This window comes from Sinohyriopsis cumingii, chromosome 11 (assembly GCF_028554795.1).
Source record: "Sinohyriopsis cumingii isolate HCF-2022 chromosome 11, ASM2855479v2, whole genome shotgun sequence".
NCBI lineage: Eukaryota > Metazoa > Mollusca > Bivalvia > Unionida > Unionidae > Sinohyriopsis > Sinohyriopsis cumingii.
In genome coordinates, this window is record NC_142971.1 from 89,561,643 (window position 1) to 89,581,748 (window position 20,106).

Consider the following 20,106-nt stretch of genomic DNA (forward strand, 5'->3'; position numbering starts at 1 on the left):
TTGCTGCAATGTGTTGCTAAGTGGGAACAACATAATTAACATAAATTATGTTTTGTTTCCTTTCAAACCTTTAATTAAAAAAAATTCTATAGCAATATATATGCTGAAATATTCTCAGCATGGTTTTTTTTTTAATGTTTTTCTAATTTCATGTTGTTTGTTTTTGTAATAATATTATTATGTTTCTTATCTTATAGGTGTTGTCTAAAGTTGTAAAGCGCTTAGAGCTTCTAAAGATTAGTTGCTAAACAAAGTCCTCATTATTATTATTATTATATATACATAGTGTAATTAGAATCTTGTCTTGTAATGAAAATTGTTTAACGCTGAATTTATCTGTGCCAATAAAATTCCAAACAAGATTTTTCAAACAACCTAATCTTCTACAGATGATCTGGTCAAATATCCATCATTTAAAAAACATTTTCTAAAGGGTTGATTTAAATTTTGACAAAAGACCTTCAAAATTATATACTGTTGTATAAATAAGGACTGAATTTTCTGTAAAATGAACTTGTCTTCTTGTAATTCGTTAAACCAGTCCCCAAACCTATACTGATACAGGGGATCATATCGTTTTTTAATATATCATACAACGAATGACAATTTTTCATTTCAGCTTTGAGATTCAACAATTTGGACTGCAAATTTGGCTTAAAACTAACAGCAGTCTGTTTTCTAATCCAAGTTTCCACCAAACATTCCCACCCCATTTTTCATATTTGGATATTTAGGTTGGGGTGTGGGACCATTGCAACTGCATATCAAAACTTTAGAATTTGCCACCACCGAGCAGTAGTGACATATGGTAGTCACTTATCAGCGGGCCTAGAAAATTTATACTTGTGTTATATCAACTCATACCTGCATGAAATCGATCGGAAAATGATTTATTTTTTCAGACACGGCAAGTATTATAAACATTATGTCTTTAATCCACTGACAGACTAGGTGAAAATACAGGATAGATTAAACCTAACCCTGTACTCGCCATTTGCATTACTAGTCACATGACTTCACAAATCTCAAACAACAACATTGGAAGTCTAATAGTCACGTGACATCAACAACAAACTCCTTTTTAATGTTGTTGTACAGAAATTCAATTATTTTAAATTAAAGTCAGATACTTTTTGTAAAAAATAGCAATCTGGCCAGTCTGATTTATCAAGCAGAGAGCACAGGTCAACGTGGCTCCAGAAGTTGTTCTCAGAATATATAAATGTGGAGAATTTTGTGTCCGTTTTTGTATTTTTTTACAATCAGCATACGACTATCATTTTAATTTTTTTTTTCTACAACATTTGAAAATGTGGGTTGTTAGATTTGTGTACTCATGTGACTGACAATGCAAATCGCGAGTGCCAGGTAACATTTCACCAACGCCATAGTTTTTTCTTGTCTTTTAGCAGATTAAAGACATAACGATTTTAATACTCATAATTTCTGAGAAAATAGGTAATTTTCATATCGATTTCATGCATGTATCAGTCTATCTAACAATGTTTAAGCTTGCTCAGCTATAAAGTAAGCAGCTATGCTTTGCCACAACCATGTTGGCCTCTTGTGATGCTAGACTGGTTTTCATACCTTCTATGTAACGAGAGATACAGATATTGAGCTGACTTTGAAAATAGAAGTCTACTAGACGAATCTAATCCACTGAGCATTTGGATTGACACAGCATATATGTTTACTGCATGCACCCAAACTCTCCAAATATTCTGGTTAAACCTTGATAAATTTAACTCAAGATCATTTTAGTTAAGACTCAATTATGTGATTGTTTTGAGCATCAAGTGGCGACAGAAAATTCATGGGCTATTCCTGACTTTCATCATTATTTGCAAAATTCAAAGACTTTTCATGGTCAGGAAAAATTATAATTTCTCCCGACTTTTTCCCGATAGCATGAGCAACCTTCATTCAATCACCTTTGTATAGACATGTGATGTAGAACTAGTCTTATTGCAGAGAAGCTATTTGTGTTGTTTCAAAGTGACTTTAACTTTTGACCTTTTGATCCCATGATTGTTCAGCTTCTTCATTACTTCAAGTGCAAGCCATTCAGAAAGTAATGGTCCATGTATGTCACATGGAAATCATGTTATTGTACCAAAAACAATTTTAATGTTTCAGTCAGTGTTATTTCAAATTTGACTTCTTGGCCTAATTCAACAGGGTTTATTCTTACCCTAAGTGCAAGCCATCCACAAATTCTGGTAACTGTAAGTGGTGAAGAACTCAAATTAATATGCAGAAACAATTTATCTTTTTTCAATCCCACTGACCTTGACTACTGTGCCAAATACCAAATACTGTTATGATTTTCCTGTCTCCAAGTACATGCCATCCACAAAGTTTGGCAATTGTTGATGGCATGATGAACATAAAGTATTGTGCTGAAACCATATTTCTTCATCACTTCAGTGACCTTGACCTTTGACCATCTGACACTGATTCTTTATGCTTTTCCTTACCCCAAAGACAAGCTATTGTGCAGAAACCATTTTCTTCTTTTAGTCACAGTGATCTTGGCCTTTCACCTTTTGACGCTGAATTTATAGGTTTCTTTCTTGACCCAAGTGCAAGCAAGACACAAAGTTGGTTTAGGTATGCGATAGAGAACTAATGTTACTGTGCAGAAACCAGTTTTCCTTTTCTGGTCACAGTGACTTTGCCTTTAACCTTCTGACCCACAAATCTGAAAGGGTTCTTCCCATTCTGATTTGCAAACCATCAACAAAGTTTGCTAGTAAACAATCTGAGTTGTACAGAAATACAACTGATGGTCAGATGGGTGAACAATATCATGATATAATACAATCTGCCTCATTGCAGACAAATGCAAACTATTCCTGTACACTGTTTAGTGGATATATTTTGCTGACATAAAGTTTACTGATTGTGTTCTACGACATGGGGTAAAATGTTGGCAAGTTGTAATGTTTTCTACATAAGAGAAAATGTCTTTATAACAAAGCCATAGTCTGTGAACTTTATCCACTGCATGTTATATTGTATTTAACAACTATGAAACAGATCTAAAGTAACTCTTGCACCATGGCCAAAGGTATATCCAATGAAAGCCAAGACTGGTGCACTGATATGCTTCAACACAAAGTCAAAGGAAAAAGACAGGCAACTGAATTCCTATAATTTACTGAGAAAAAAGCTAAAATTAAATATTTACTTTGGATACTGTCTACAATTACTGCAAAGTCATTTTTACCATGTATGCTAAGAGATTAACAAAGCATTCTGATTGAACAAAATAGTGGACTGGTCCATTACATATTTTAAAATAGTGGACTTTCCTTATATTTTGTTAAATAGTGAGTGCAGTGTTCCATAACATCTTGTTAACTTTACAGATAATGCATTTTGATGGCATTAGTTTTTGCCAACTCATTCTGAAACAGTTGAATTGCTCAAATTGTTTCTACCACTTACAATAAAGCTACAAACAGTATACAGTTTCTATCTCTAAATAAAACAAAAACTCATAATGAAACTTAATTACTGTGTTTTCCTGTATTTAGTACAAAACAATGCAAAGATACAAACACCAACCTGAGAAGTCTTCACAAGAGAGTGGCAATATCCTGCTGCCAGCATCTCCACTTTATGGTCCTTGAGAGCATTTATTTTTTTGGGTACCAGTCCATCCTCAGGGTCACCATGTCCTAACTGTCCATAGACTCCCCAACCCCAACTGTAAACACTAATTCCAGTGGAAAAAGAAGTGTCATTCAGTGGATGCTTGAAATATAAACTTGTATTTTATTTGTTATCACTCTGCAAACCTACAGTACTGAAATCAGATTATTTTTGTGGTGTCAACATTTCACACTTCCATCTAATGTTTTCATGCTGCTGTCTGTTGGACATTGTTCCATTTTATTTTTGTGTACATTTTTATTAAAACTGTTTGGCTATTTTGTTTTTGCGCAAGTTCCACTGAAAACAAAGGCAATGAAAATAAAACCCCACCAAAATAAGCATATTTATCCAGAATAAAGATTACATTTATGTATGGAAATGGGGCAACAACTGACTTTGAAGATCAATTTGATTATAGAAGTTCTTCTTCAGAAGGAAAATATTAGTGTCAAATGTGCGACAGCATGGGGGAAAAAGTGGAACCTGTGTATCCATGATGGAAATTAAAAGTTTGTCTAAAATAGGGCAGTGAGTTGGAGTTCACAGTGTCCAACTAAATGTATGGAAAGAAAACTGACAAATCAGAAGCCATGTGGAATATTCATGAACAGCAGAATAAAGGTTTTCCTCATATAGGAAGCATACATAATTTTCAAACAATATTAAAAACAACAACTATTATTTAAAGTTGATAATGGTGACCAATTTTAATATGTACTGATTTACAGAAAGAGTTGATCCAACACAACTTATGGTTCACTGTTTGCAAAGATAAATTAAGAAATACATAAATGAATGGCATTTCTAAAACTCTATGTCAAAAAATGTAAAGGCATAAAATAATACACACTGTATAAATGGTGTCTTTTCGTATTATTCCTTGGTACATACTGCCTATCCGTGAACTATAGTTATCATAAAGTAATTAATGATTACTTTAATGTTCACTGGAATATAGATATTCACTACTACTAATTAGCATATAGTAATTAACCTATCTCTAGAACAAAGATTACCACTCCTACTCATTAGCATACAATAATAAACCTATCACTAAAACAGAGATAACCACTTCTACTCATCAGCATACAATAATGAACCTATCACTAGAACAGAGATAACCACTTCAACTCAATAGCATACTGATAACCACTTCTACTCAGTAGCATACTGTAACTGACCTCCAACCCTATTCATCAACACCACATAATGAACCTATCACTAGAACAGAGATAACCACTTCTACTCAGTAGCATACTGTAACTGACCTCCAACCCTATTCATCAACACCACATAATGAACCTATCACTAGAACAGAGATAACCACTTCTACTCAGTAGCATACTGTAACTGACCTCCAACCCTATTCATCAACACAACATAATGAACCTATCACTAGAACAGAGATAACCACTTCTACTCAATAGCATATTGATAACACCTTCTACTCATTAGCATATTGTAACTGACCTCCAACCACTCCTACTCATTAGCATACAATAATAAACTTATCACTAGAACAGAGATAACCACTTCTACTCATTAGCATACAGTAACTGACCTCCAACCCTATTCATCAACACAACATAATGAACCTATCACTAGAACAGAGATAACCACTTCTACTCAATAGCATATTGATAACCCCTTCTACTCATTAGCATACTGTAACTGACCTCCAACCACTCCTACTCATTAGCATACAATAATAAACCTATCACTAGAACAGAGATAACCACTTCTACTCATTAGCATACAGTAACTGACCTCCAACCCTATTCATCAGCACAACATAATGAACCTATCACTAGAACAGAGATAACCACTTCTACTCAATAGCATATTGATGACCACTTCTACTCAATAGCATACTGTAACTGACCTCCAACCCTATTCATCAGCACAATATAATGAACCTATCACTAGAAAAGAGATAACCACTTCTACTCAATAGCATATCGATGACCACTTCTACTCAATAGCATACTGTAACTGACCTCCAACCCTATTCATCAGCACAACATAATGAACCTATCACTAGAACAGAGATAACCACTTCTACTCAATAGCATATCGATGACCACTTCTACTCAATAGCATACTGTAACTGACCTCCAACCCTATTCATCAGCACAACATAATGAACCTATCACTAGAACAGAGATAACCACTTCTACTCAATAGCATATCGATGACCACTTCTACTCAATAGCATACTGTAACTGACCTCCAACCCTATTCATCAGCACAACATAATGAACCTATCACTAGAACAGAGATAACCACTTCTACTCAATAGCATATCAATGACCACTTCTACTCAATAGCATACTGTAACTGACCTCCAACCCTATTCATCAGCACAACATAATGAACCTATCACTAGAACAGAGATAACCACTTCTACTCAATAGCATATCGATGACCACTTCTACTCAATATCATACTGTAACTGACCTCCAACCCTATTCATCAGCACAATGTAATGAATCTATTATTAGAACAGAGATAGTCATTCCTACTCATTAGCATACAGTAATGAAACTATCACTAGAACAGAGATAACCACTCCTTCTCATTAGCATACAATATCATACAAAATTAAAATTTGTTTCATCTGACAATTCCACTCTTATGAACTTGTATGAACACTAAGTATACAATGAAAATTTCAGACAAATAATAATTGAACAGGACATTATGTCCATCAGAATTTGACAGCTTGGTGATGGACATTACACCAATGTCTATGGAGCTTACAATTCTGCCTAAGGTAATATAATGTCTAATACCTTTACTAACAAGCTGTATTTTAATACAAATGACATGAATAAAGAGAACCTGCTCTATATCGTATCCAATAAAAAAGACTAAAGAAATAAGTCTGATACCACAAACAGTACACCACAATGCTGACACCACAGCAATATCAGCTACCACTACAACTAATAGAACTATTAATATTATAAGTATTAATATTAAAAACGAAAGCATATTACTTTGATAGTATGATCAAAATTTACCATGCCTCCATAATAGTCTTTTCACTTCTCATTGCATTGTTTGGAGGGAAAAATGACTTTCTCCTATTATGAGAACCAAGGATGGTCTCTGTGGATATGTCCCTTAATGTTGTTACTCAGCAAAACACTTAGGAAAATATAAATATATTTCCTACATGGCTTCTAGAGGCAATGTGAATGCAGACACCCCACTTCCATAAATATGAAAAATAACTTGGGGTACAATACATATATAAGTATTCAAAAGAACTTACTCTGCATTTTCTGTAAGTGCCAGTGTGTGAAACTGTCCACATTCTATGCTGACAAATGACTCCTTTGAAATTCCTTCCACAAGCATTGGTCTGGTATATGTATGTCTTGTACCGAGTCCTATCTGACCATATTTAGTAGATCCCCAGCCATACACCTGCCAAAACCAGAGAATAATTGTATTTATTGGATATTTGAAAACAATTCTTTCAGTTCAAGTGCAGTGACCATAGTTAAGGTCAAATTCACCACTTTTTAAATTGGTGAGTAAGCTGTTGCACCAAGCACTACACAAAAAAATCATTACATGATTGTAAATTCAATCTTGATTATATTTTAAAAAATTCTTAAATTTACAATATCACTGATTTCATAGACAACACTTTCCATTTGTTTTTTCTCTGCATTTAAGTCACAAGGAGACAGTGACCCCATCACAAATAGATGGTCAATTAAATGAGTTAATTTACATGGAACAATGCATTAAAGTCACATGGAGGCAATGACCCCAATACAAATGGATGGTCAAATAAATGAGTCAATTTACATGGAACAATGCATTTAAGTCAAAAGGAGAGAGTGACCCCAATACAAATGGACATCAACTGACTGAGTCAATTTACATCAAACAATGCATTTAAGTCAAAAGGATGGAGTGACCCCAATACAAAATGGATGTAAATTGACTGAGTCAATTTAAACGAAACACTGCATTTAAGCCACGAGGAGAAAGTGCTCCCAATACAAATGGACATGTATTGACAGAGTAAATTTACACTGAACACCACATTTAAGTCACAAGGAGACAGTGACCGCACTACAAATGGACTTCATTGGGATAAATTTACATGAAACAATGCATTTAAGTCACAAGGAGACAGTGATCCCAACACAAATGGACATCAACTGATTCAATTTATATGGAACACCTGTACTGTATCAAATACTCTGCTTAAATACTAATCCACACTGTAGCAATGTAATGGGGTTTGCATACATAAAATGACACACTGCAGCAGTGAAATGGGGTTTTTATACATAAAATGACACACTGCAGCAATGAAATGGGGTTTTTATACATAAAATGACACATTGTAGCAATGTAATGGGGTTTGCATACATAAAATGACACACTGTAGCAAATGTAATGGGATTTGCATACATAAAATGACATACTGTAGCAATGTAATAGGGTTTGCATACATAAAATGACATATTGTAGCAATGTAATAGGGTTTAGATACATAAAATGACACATTGTAGCATTGTAATGGGGTTCGCACACATAAAATGACACAACTGTAGCAATGTAATGGGGTCTGCTTACATAAAATTGAACACTGTAGCAATGTAATGGGTTGCATACATAAAATGTCATACTGAAGCAATTTAATGTGGGCCACATATATAAAATGATACATTGAAGCAATGTAATGGGTCTGCATACATAAAATGACACACAGAAGCAATGTAATGGGGTTTGCATACATAAAATGACACTGTAGCATGTAATGTGGTATGCATACAAAACAGGTCACACTGTAGCAATGTAATGGGGTTTGCATACATAAAATGACATACTGTAGCAATTTAATGGGGTTTGCGTGCATATAATGACACATTGTAGCAATGTAATAGGGTTTGCATACATAAAATGACACACTGTAGCAATGTAATGGGGTTTGCATACACAAAATGACACACTGGAGCAATGATATGGGGTTTGCATACAAAACAGGTCACACTGTAGCAATGATATAGGGTTTCCATACAAAACAGGTCACACTGTAGCAATGTGATGGGCTCTGCATACAATACAGGTCACACTGTAGCAATGTAATGGGGTTTGCATACATAAAATGACATATTGTAGCAATTTAATGGGGTTTGCATACATAAAATGACACAATGTAGCAATGTAATAGGGTTTGCATACATAAAATGACACACTGTAGCAATGTAATGGGGTTTACATACACAAAATGACACACTGTAGCAATGTAATGAGGTTTGCATGCACAAAATGACACAGTGTAGCAATGATATGGGGCTTGCATACAAAACAGATCACACTGTAGCAATGATATGGGGTTTGCATACAAAACAGGTCACACTGTAGCAATGTGATGGGCTCTGCATACAATACAGGTCACACTGTAGCAATGTAATGGGCTTTGCATACATAAAATGACACATTGTTGCAATGGAATGGAGTTTGCATACATAAAATGACATACTGTAACAATGTAATAGGGTTTGCCTACATAAAATGTCATACTGTAGCAATGTAATGGGGTTTTTACATACACAAAATGACACATTGTAGTAGTGTAATGGGCTCTGCATACATAAAATGACACACTATATCAATGTAATGGGGTTTGCATACATAACATGACATACTGTAGCAATGTAATGGGCTCTGCATACACAAAATGACACATTGTAGCAATGTAATGGGGTTTGCATACATAAAATGACATATTGTAGCAATGTAATAGGGTTTTGCATACATAAAATGACATAGTGTAACAATGTAATGAGCTCTGCATACACAAAATGACACATTGTAGCAATGTAATGGGGTTTGCATACATAAAATGACATTGTGGCAATGTAATAGGGTTTTGCATACATAAAATGACATAGTGTAACAATGTAATGAGCTCTGCATACACAAAATGACACACTGTAGCAATGTAATATGGTTTAGATACATAAAATGACATATTGTAGCACCACAATAAATCAGTCATGGCATAAATGTTGAGCTTGCACTCCAAACTATATTCCAGATATAAAGATGGTGGAATAAAATTTTATTGAACATAGAGAAAAAAAAACTTTAACATTAAGGTTAATCAAGGATGTGAAAAGGTTTACAGATGGACAGATTCAAAAAGAAGTCAAAGTGATTGCAATATTGAGCTTCTGCTAAGTTCAGCTCAACAAAAAAAGGCATTTTTGTCACATACTGCTATATACTATGAAATTGTTATGCCCTTTTCCTAAATATATCTTTAGCTCATGAAAACAGTTTTTTACTGACTATTTGTACTCAGAAATACTAAACCCACATTCAACTGGCACACGATGTCCTCACAATCATTCAACAACATGATGGCAGATCTAGGTATATGTTTTCTGAACTAAGTGCAAATTACAAAGGTGAAAACAAAGTAAAAAGATACCATATTTTTAAAAGTCTGATCAAATTGGAAATAAGCTTCAACCTTGTAATATCAAAATAAAATGCTCAAGTTGGATATACATTTGATACATTACATGTGCATACAAGTTCATGCAAGTAGAGAATGCTGAAGAAATTTCTACAGACCCATTCATATAAGAAATTGTTCATGTAAATGTAAAGATTGCTGGAGAAATTTCTACAGACCATATATTTAGCATACTGTTCATGTAAATGTAAAGAACACTGAAAAAATCTCTATATACCATACATTTAGCACACTTTTCATGTAAATGTAGAGAGCATTGAAAAAATATCTGTATACCATACATTTAGCACACATTTCATGTAAATGTAAAGAACACTGAAAAAATCTCTATATACCATACATTTAGCACACATTTCATGTAAATGTAAAGAACACTGAAAAAATCTCTATATACCATACATTTAGCACACTGTTCATGTAAATGTAAAGAACACTGAAAAAATCTGTATAGACCATACATTTAGCACACTGTTCATGTAAATGAAAAGAGCATTGAAAAAATCTCTATAGACCATACATTGAGCACACTTTTCATGTAAATGTAGAGAGCATTGAAAAAATCTCTATAGACCATACATTGAGCACACTTTTCATGTAAATGTAAAGAGCATTGAAAAAATCTCTATAGACCATACATTTAGCACACTTTTCATGTAAAAAGTGTATGTTAGTGAATTTTTTAAATATAACACAATTACTGTGACCTCATCAGTTTTCCTCAAGAGACTGCCTATGTTGCTGATATAAATAAAGATGTAAATCATGATTTCCAGGCAGTATTTTGGTTACTTTATCATTTACATTCATAAGACTTTTATGTATTTTTCTTTTCCTTTACTTAAAGTATCCACACAGAACACTGATGTAACCATCAAAACAGAGTAGTGGAAAGAAATATAATACAAGGGAAAAGTGTAATGTTCAATGTTGATAAAAAAATTGATATAATGCTCTATTAAAGCCGAACAAGAGGAGCAATGCATAGCTTATTATAACCAAAACTTAAATGACATTCAGCAATTACACTATTACACAAAAAAAACATAAAAAGACCTTATACAATTTTACTTATAGATATTATACACCATAGTTATTCTAATAGAATCACCCACTTCTAATAAACACTCTGCTCCTTTTTTCCACAAAAAATGAAATTCCTACCTTACTGAGGCTAACAGATCAATATATATCCATTATGGTGTGTCCAAATAATTAAAACCGTACATGAATAATCCACGGACTGTTAGAAAAATCAAAACAACTTAATTTATGAACATTTTCAGTCACAGTGAGGTACAGTATTCAAAACCCCCATTTGGAAATTTCACCAGCCCCACCCCCTTATTAGAATATTAGAATAACTATAGTCTTCAGTTATAAGTCAAGTCCAACTGCAAACTACACAGACTCAGATCTGCCATTGCATAATACACCAGCATATCTGGGTCAAACCAATTTGTAAGGAGTAATTAGTAGAACAAACAACATTGACCTTAATTTACTGGCACATTATAAAATGGTGAGAGTCAGACAAGAGCAATCACACATTGTGTTATGACTCTATGGTCATAAACTAAGTAACATAAAGCAACAAACAATTTAATTACTAATGTTACAAAATTAAAATTTAAGAGGAACTTACAGTATTATGAACTGGATCCAAAAGAATCCTGAAAAAGTTCTATTCAAGTCCAAAAGAAAGAAAAGTTCCATATAAATTTCAGATCCATGAATATACTGGTCTGCAAACAGTCCTGATGTGTCAAAATGGCACTGTCAACAACTTCTCTGAATAATTCACAATAGTCCCAGACTAATATTATAGTCTGATGAGCACTTCCTATTTCCACTGAATAATCCAAACAAACGTTTCTCTCAAATAAAATATAAATACAACATAAAACATGTCTGCAGACTTACAACAAGAACACAAGAAATAAGAATGAGACAATTGTCCAGTCCTAGCTATTTATATCCTGGTAAAAGGGTAAAACACACATACTGTCACTACTCCTAAGTGACAAATTGCAAATCAATATCATCATTAAAGAACTCACATGATTTAGCAAAACAAAGGGAATTAATTAACCTCTTCTAAGAACCCACTGTAAAACCAGTCCAATGGGAAACAAACCAAAACTTTTCTACATATTTACTAATAATTTTATTATTAGTAGCTATAAAAACATAAGTAAGCATCTATTTATAGATTATTGCAATTTTACATTCTTAATACCTTAAATCAGAACTTATGCACATACGAAATTTCAACTAAAGATAATCACTACAATTTACAGCCATGAACAAAATTTACAGAAATTATAGATGTACATAAAACTTGGATATTGGGATTGTTGCCAAATACCATCCTTCTTCAGTTACTGCTGGAGTGGAATGCATGCTCAACCTACAGGATGTAACTGCAGGAAGGTTGGACAAGGTGTATCCCAGTTAATGATCATTGTAGAAAAAAGCAAAATTTTAAAATAAAATTAAGTTACTTTGAGAATACTTACCCATTCAATTACGTTAGGAATATTATCAGAGCTGCCAACCCTCCAGACTCAGTGAAAAGTGGGATAACAATTATTGAATTTTGAATGCAATTTGTGAAAAATTATATCATGACACTAACTCCACCCACTTCAGTGGTCAGTACTGCTATATATGAAATTCCCAAAATAAAACTAATACATTATTTACACTGATTACATGTACTACTATATTTGCAGCCAAATTTACTGATATACACAAACTTCATGCTATCTGTCACGATATGATGCTGTGGCAGTTTTGAACTTCTTCAATAAGGTCATGGTAAATTTGTTTTCAAAACAGTTTAGGCTTCTTGCCTGCTGGTTAATCTTGGTGACTAAAATTACTGCAAATTTTCAGCACCAAAGGAGACACTTAAAGTTTGTCTTATTTTTCCTCACAATAGGAAATAATCTTTCACTGTCACTGATCTCCAACTGACAAAGACAGGTTATGTTTGACAAGAATGCTCACAAACAATGCTTCAGCATTGGCAGTATGAAGGGCTTGAGTAGGTGGCTTCAAGTATTCCAAAACTGAAATCTACATAGTTCATGTGTGAGGTAAATTGTAATCAACAATACCAGCCCTTCGCAGTTGTAAACTTTCTGGCACACTACTGTGCACAAAAGCATAATGTTCATCGATGTTTGATGGCTGAATGCTAGGCCAAATTTTTGTGTACTACAATCTATACTTACTTCAATTTTTGTGGAATGCAGATTTTTTTCCTTTGAGGTGAAAACATTTTAACTGCAGTGTAGCTTAATTACAAAATGGTATTAATCCAGAAGATGAAACGTCAAAGGGTGATCGACTAATGGTGTCGGCGCATGCGTGGAAACTTAACTCAAGTAAAAATCTCAAAAATTCAAACACTCAAAAAAAGCTATCCTCATGTAGTTTCCCAACCTCTATATGCTTTTTCTACCAATGTGCTTCCTCACATCATCCCTACCACCATGCTCAATGCTAAATGTTGTGACACACTGTGTGCAAAAAGCATGATGTATATCAGTATTTAATGGCTAAATGCATGGCCAATTTTTTGGTATATTCCAAACTAAACTTCACTTTTGTGCAACACATTTCTTTTTCCTTGGTGGCAAAGACATTTCAAGATGTGATGCCGAACAGTAATTCAAGTCAGTGTTGGTGGTGCATATGTGGAGAAAAATTCCAGTTAGGGCCTGGTTTCTTCCAAGAGCGTTTGTAAAAATACTCTTACCTATATATAGATTAAAATATGCTAAACTGCCAGCTACCAGGCCAACTGTACAAATCAGCTATATTTCTACTTATATCATAACTAGCTGCACTGGACCGTTTCGGCAACTGCCAATATTACAACATGCACTCAACTGAGGAATTTTAAATAATTGCGAATTGGAGAATTTGTGATTTTTTGCATGTGGCATGAATCTGTGAATTGCTGCAGAAAGTCGTGAAATTCACGCCAAAATCATGAGGGTTGGCAGCTATGTATTAGCCTTCTACCTTGTGAATTCCTGCCCTATTAAAAGACAAAAATCATTGTTCTTATTTAGAGAGACAAAGGGCAGTAACTGTTGCCCATTACCTCCCCTTGATACCACCAGGTGTCACCAGTTTTTAGCTGAACAAGACATTCACATGGATGCTCAGATGGCAGGGTGGTTGGGAGGGTTTTAAAGTAATGTAATTGGTTAAGGATTCTCGGTAGAACATAACTGACTTTAATACATTCCCCAGTCACATTACATTAGCAGAATAAATAACAGGAGGAGTGGATGCTGAGCATCTGGCCTCTAAATTAAATATCCTTCTGGAGATGAATGGCTGAATTCCCCAAATGAAATATAACCCATTCTCATAATGACCTAAGCAACGCAACCCAAGGTTTCTTGATCTGGGACTCTATGCATGGTTGAGAAGATGAAACTGAGATCTTCTCACCTACCAAACTTTTCGCTGTGAATCCAGCGAAGCTAATGAGCTGTTTTGATTGGTCTAGTTGGGTCAATTGGCCATTTGTGCCTCTGCCATGGGCCCAACCAGATCTAACGTTTGTCTCTGTGATGCAAATCTCAAAAAGGTTGACTCTGCGTGTCAGCCAACAGCTTCTATAATGTCTTGGATTGAAACATTGCTTTTGAAAGGGAGATTAAACTCTGATCTTGAGAGATCTCAGAGTAAGCCAAGCATATAACCCACTTCAATCACAAAGCATATGACCCCCTTCAGCCAGGAATAAAGGCCGTGAAGCATGATATCCTCTGTTCTGTCTCAAAGAGATTGCTTGAAACGTTGGAGCAGTAAGCCATGTGAGAAGTGGCACTGCTCATACCACAACTTGTCTCTGTGCATCTCAAGTAAAGCTTGAGGGTGTAGACAGGATCTTGCATGGCTGCCTCTCTAGACCTGTCTATGGAAATAAGAGGACGAATGACAACTGGTCAGTTATCTATGATTCTTGGCAACTAAGCCTGGTTGTGTAAGAAGGACTACCAAATGATCTGAGCTGAACAGAAGATAGTTTGGGTTGACTGAAAGGGTATGTAGCTCATTGATCCTAAATGTGAAAGCTAAAGCTATCAGGAAGCACGTCTTGTGTGATAGGAGCTTTAGTGAAGCATGAGTAAGAGGTTCAAACTTGCATGAGCTGAGCCAAGTTAGAACCCAAGACAAATTCCATTTTGGAAACAATGTTATGGATTTTGGTTGCTGGAGATCAAATTGTCTAACAGATCTGAGAGATCTTTATCACGCCCAATGCAACATCTGCCATGATGTCAGAATGTGTCTGAGATCATTGATCCCTGACGGTGTAAACAGAATATTGCATGGCTGCTGTTCTTGACCTGACTATGGAATAAAGCGAACAGGGACAATGATTGACTATCAATCTATTCTGGGTTACAAATCCCAATGGTATCTTGAGAACCACCGAACCCTCTGACCTGAAATGAAGAGAATTCTGGTGAACATAAAGGGGGTTGCAGCCCTCTTACCCTGCATGCTGAAGCTAAATCTATCAGTAAACATGGTTTGTATGATAGTGACTATAGAGTAGAGTAGGCTAGAAGTCTGAAGGGGATAAAATCCAGCCATGTTAAAATAACACAATTGGATCCCTTTGGAGACAAACAAGGAATATTGGTCAAGGAGACCAATATTGTCTAAAAGATCTGATAGGTCTCTATCCCACCCAAACATGTTGCCATGATGCCGGAATTTGTCCAATATCATAGGATAGAAGCCTTTGGTAACGAATGGGGTCCAACTGTTTCTCCTCTAAGAACAGAGCCAGAGAAAGTCAGCCAGCTGGGGGAAAGAGGCACACAGATAGGCAATTTGGATGTTTACTCTTGAGATTATCTCCACAAATGAAGGTTTGAATTGTCTGACTCGCAAGGCTGTACTGGTAAAAGCTGAGCATGTAGAAGAAGAGGGCAGTCGATTCAGGAATCTTCTTGGGTGTATTATCCTTGGGAAAAATAGATCAGTGACACTGAGATTGTGCACTCAAAGAGGGGCTATTAGAGTCATCTTGCCATTCTGACCCCATAAATGTAGCACCATAGGAGGGATGGCACAGGCCCACAGCCCCTCCCAGAATGCTGACAGTGCATCTCACGACCCAAGCTGCTGTGTCTGGAACTGGGGGAACAAAGGTGGGTAACTGTTGATTCTACATTGTTGCCAAGTTGTTGATAATTGGCTGCCCTTGAAGTGTGTGAATCCAATTAACAACCAACTGATGGAGGGGACATTCCATATGAAGGACATGACACTTTCTGGACTGATTCTTGGCGAAGCCGCTGATGCAGCTAGAAGGTGTCTGAATTGTATGTTGATATAATAATAATACTAATAATGAGGACTTTGTATAGCGCCTAACCGAAGCTTCGGGTAGATGGGACTCGTAAACCTTGGATGGTAGCTCATCTAGGAGAAGGAAAACTCCGATTCCAAACCTCTGCTGCCTTGTGGCTATACCCACTCATGGGAAAGGCTAAGGGAGTAAACCCCGACAGAAAATCCGGAGATGGAGTCCCTAAGGCGGTATGACATTGACTTCAACGTCATTCCGGCAACTCCTGCGACGCCGTTGGTGCCAAGCTGTATCGGCATTCGTCGTTCCCTTGGGCACACCAGCTGCGTGGAGATGGGGGATCTGCTGCATGGGCAACAGCTGATTCTCCATACCACCCTGCCCAGGCTTCATAGCTCCACTGGAGAGGACACTCCAGCGTCGTCGTACAGCGTCGGCACAACACGAGAAGTAGCAGTTTACCGGTTCTAAGTCAAAGCTCGATTGGCGTAGAGCTTGGCGCCAGGGGTTACTTCTGACGGTGGGAGAGATCATCAGGTCTCACTGGACAGCTACCGCCCGCCTCAAGCTGGGCAGCCCCCAGTCAGTAAGGTGCTGCCCGCCATGGCCTGCCTGCTTCACTGGGTGCGTGGAGCTTAGAGAACCATCTCGACAAGTGGGCCACAAAACTCTGCACCAGGAAAGACTAAAAGAAGAAATAAACAGACTCCAACTCTTCGTTTTGCAACCTGGAACATCAGGACCATGTGTCCTGGATTGACCACTGACCTACAGCAGATCGACGATGCACGGAAGACTGCCGTCATTGACAGAGAACTCTCCCGACTGAACATCGACATTGCCTGCCTCCAGGAGACCCGACTGGCTGACAGCGGCACCATCAGGGAAGCCAATTACACATTCTTTTGGCAGGGGAAGCCCTTGGATGAACCTAGGCAGCATGGTGTAGGCTTTGCCGTCAAGAACACGCTAATCGCCTTCATTGAACCTCCATCATCAGGTACTGAGAGAATCCTTGCCCTCCGGCTGTCAACATCCTTAGGCCCGGTCAACATCTTCAGTGTGTACGCCCCAACCCTCTACTCCACCTACGAGGAGAAAGACAAGTTTTATGAGGCTCTGGATCAGGCAATATCCAGTATCCCCAACAATGAAAGCCTTTACTTACTAGGAGACTTCAATGCTAGAGTGGGAGCTGACCATGAGGCCTGGTCCACCTGTCTCGGTTTTTACGGAAGGGGCAAGATCAACGAGAATGGTCAGCGACTGCTGGAGATGTGCTGCTCCCACAGCCTATGTGTGACAAACACTTTCTTCAAATGCAAGGAGATCCACCAGGTGTCGTGGAGACACCCACGTTCACGCCACTGGCACCAGCTAGACCTCGTCATCACCAGGCGTGCAGAACTGGCCAGTGTCCTCCTTACCCGCAGCTACCACAGTGCCGATTGTGACACGGACCATTCCCTGGTGGCCAGCAAGGTGCGAATATTACCCAAGAAGCTGCACCACGCCAAGAAGAAGGGTCACCCACGTATCAACACCTACTGTGCAAGCAACCCAGAGAAAACACAGCAGTTCATCAGCAAACTGAAGGAAGCCCTCACCAAAGTGACACCTGATGACACCATTGATTCCAAGTGGTCCCATGTACAAATCAGCCATCACAGCTTACGGGAAGAGGGAGCGAAAGAATGTCGACTGGTATGAGGCAAACTGGGAGGAGATGGAGCCCGTGACTGAGGCAAAGAGGAAAGCCCTTCTGGCATACAAGGCTGCACCTAGCCCCAGAACACTACAAGCCCTCAGGATTGCAAGGAATAACGCCCAGAAGACCGCCCGCCGCTGTGCCAACACCTACTGGCTGAACCTTTGCAACAGTATACAGACAGCTGCTGACACCGGGGATACAAGAGGAATGTATGAGGCTATCAAAAAAGCGACAGGCCCCCCCAGCTACAAGACCGCCCCCCTCAAGTCCAAGACGGGCGAAGTCATCACAGACCAGGGGAAACAACTGCAGCGATGGGTTGAGCACTATCTTGAGCTATATGCAACCCAAAACAATGTCACTGGAACTGCCCTGGACGCCATTCCAGACCTGCCTGTCATGGAGGAGCTAGACACACAGCCCACCCTGGAAGAGCTCGGAAAAGCCATCGATTGCCTTGCCTGTGGGAAGGCTCCTGGAAGCGACGGCATTCCGCCTGAAGTCCTCAAGAGCGGAAAACCAGCACTGCTCCAGCCCCTACACACACTCCTCTGCCTTTGCTGGGAACAGGGATACATCCCACAGGACATGCGTGATGCCAACATCGTCACTTTGTACAAAAACAAAGGAGACCGTAGCGACTGCAACAACTATCGGGGCATCTCCCTCCTCAGCATCGTCGGAAAGGCCTTCGCCCGTGTTGCCTTGGCACGCTTGCAGATCCTAGCCTCCCGCGTCTACCCAGAATCCCAGTGTGGATTTCGAGCCGGCAGGTCAACTGTAGACATGATCTTCTCACTACGTCAGCTGCAGGAGAAGTGTCGCGAGCAGCGGATGCCCCTCTACATTGCCTTCATAGACCTGACGAAGGCGTTTGACATGGTTAGTCGGAGTGGACTCTTCAGACTCCTGCAGAAGATCGGCTGCCCCCCACGTCTGCTTGCTGTCATTATGTCGTTCCACGAGAACATGCACAGCACAGTGTGCTTCAATGGCGCAACATCTGAAGCATTCCCAGTCGTTAGCGGAGTCAAACAAGGCTGTGTCCTTGCACCGACGCTCTTTGCCATCTTCTTCTCCATGCTTCTCCAGTACGCATTCAAGGACTGCAGCGAGGGAGTGTACATCCATACCAGGGCTGACGGCAAGCTGTTCAACATCGCCCGTCTCCGTGCTAAGACTAAAGTCACAGAGGTACTCATCCATGAATTGCTCTTTGCCGACGATGCAGCCTTGACATCACACACGGAAGATGGACTCCAGCAGCTGGTATGCTGCCTCTCCCATGCATGTAAGGAATTTGGACTGACCATCAGTTTGAAGAAAACAAATGTCATGGCACAGGACACAGACTCCCCTCCCTCTGTCTCCATCAATGGGTACAATTTGGAAGTTGTCGAGACCTTCACATACCTCGGGTCTAACATCTCCAGCTCACTCTCCATTGATTCTGAGGTGGGCGGCAGGATTGCCAAGGCAGCAGCAGTGATGGCCAGACTTAACCAGAGGGTCTGGAACAACCCCAACCTCACAGAGAAGACCAAACTGCGTGGCTACCAAGCGTGCGTGCTCAGCTCACTTCTCTACAGCAGCGAAACATGGACCACCTATGCAAGACACGAGAGGAAACTCAACAGCTTCCACCTGAGATGTCTGCGGCGCATTCTGCACATCCAGTGGCAGGACAAAGTACCCAACACAGAGGTTCTAGAACGCGCCAACATGAACAGCATGTTCTCCATACTCAGCGAGAGGCGCCTTCGCTGGCTCGGCCATGTCAAGAGAATGGACCCAGGTCGCATTCCCAAGGACCTGTTATATGGGGAGTTAGCAGAAGGTGCACGACCAACTGGACGACCACATCTGCGC

At 38.5% G+C, this 20,106-nt stretch overlaps 1 protein-coding gene across 1 annotated transcript in view; it reads right to left on the reverse strand.

The window, feature by feature from the left end:
- Positions 1-20,106, reverse strand: part of LOC149788949 (uncharacterized) — a 145,616-nt gene that overhangs the window by 39,204 nt on the left and 86,306 nt on the right. The window contains exons 19-20 of the mRNA XM_089975093.1: positions 6,941-7,095; positions 3,574-3,724 (exon numbers count right to left, since the gene is read on the reverse strand). Coding sequence (XP_089831219.1) covers positions 3,574-3,724; positions 6,941-7,095 — 306 coding nt within the window. The remainder of the gene's footprint in view (positions 1-3,573; positions 3,725-6,940; positions 7,096-20,106) is intronic.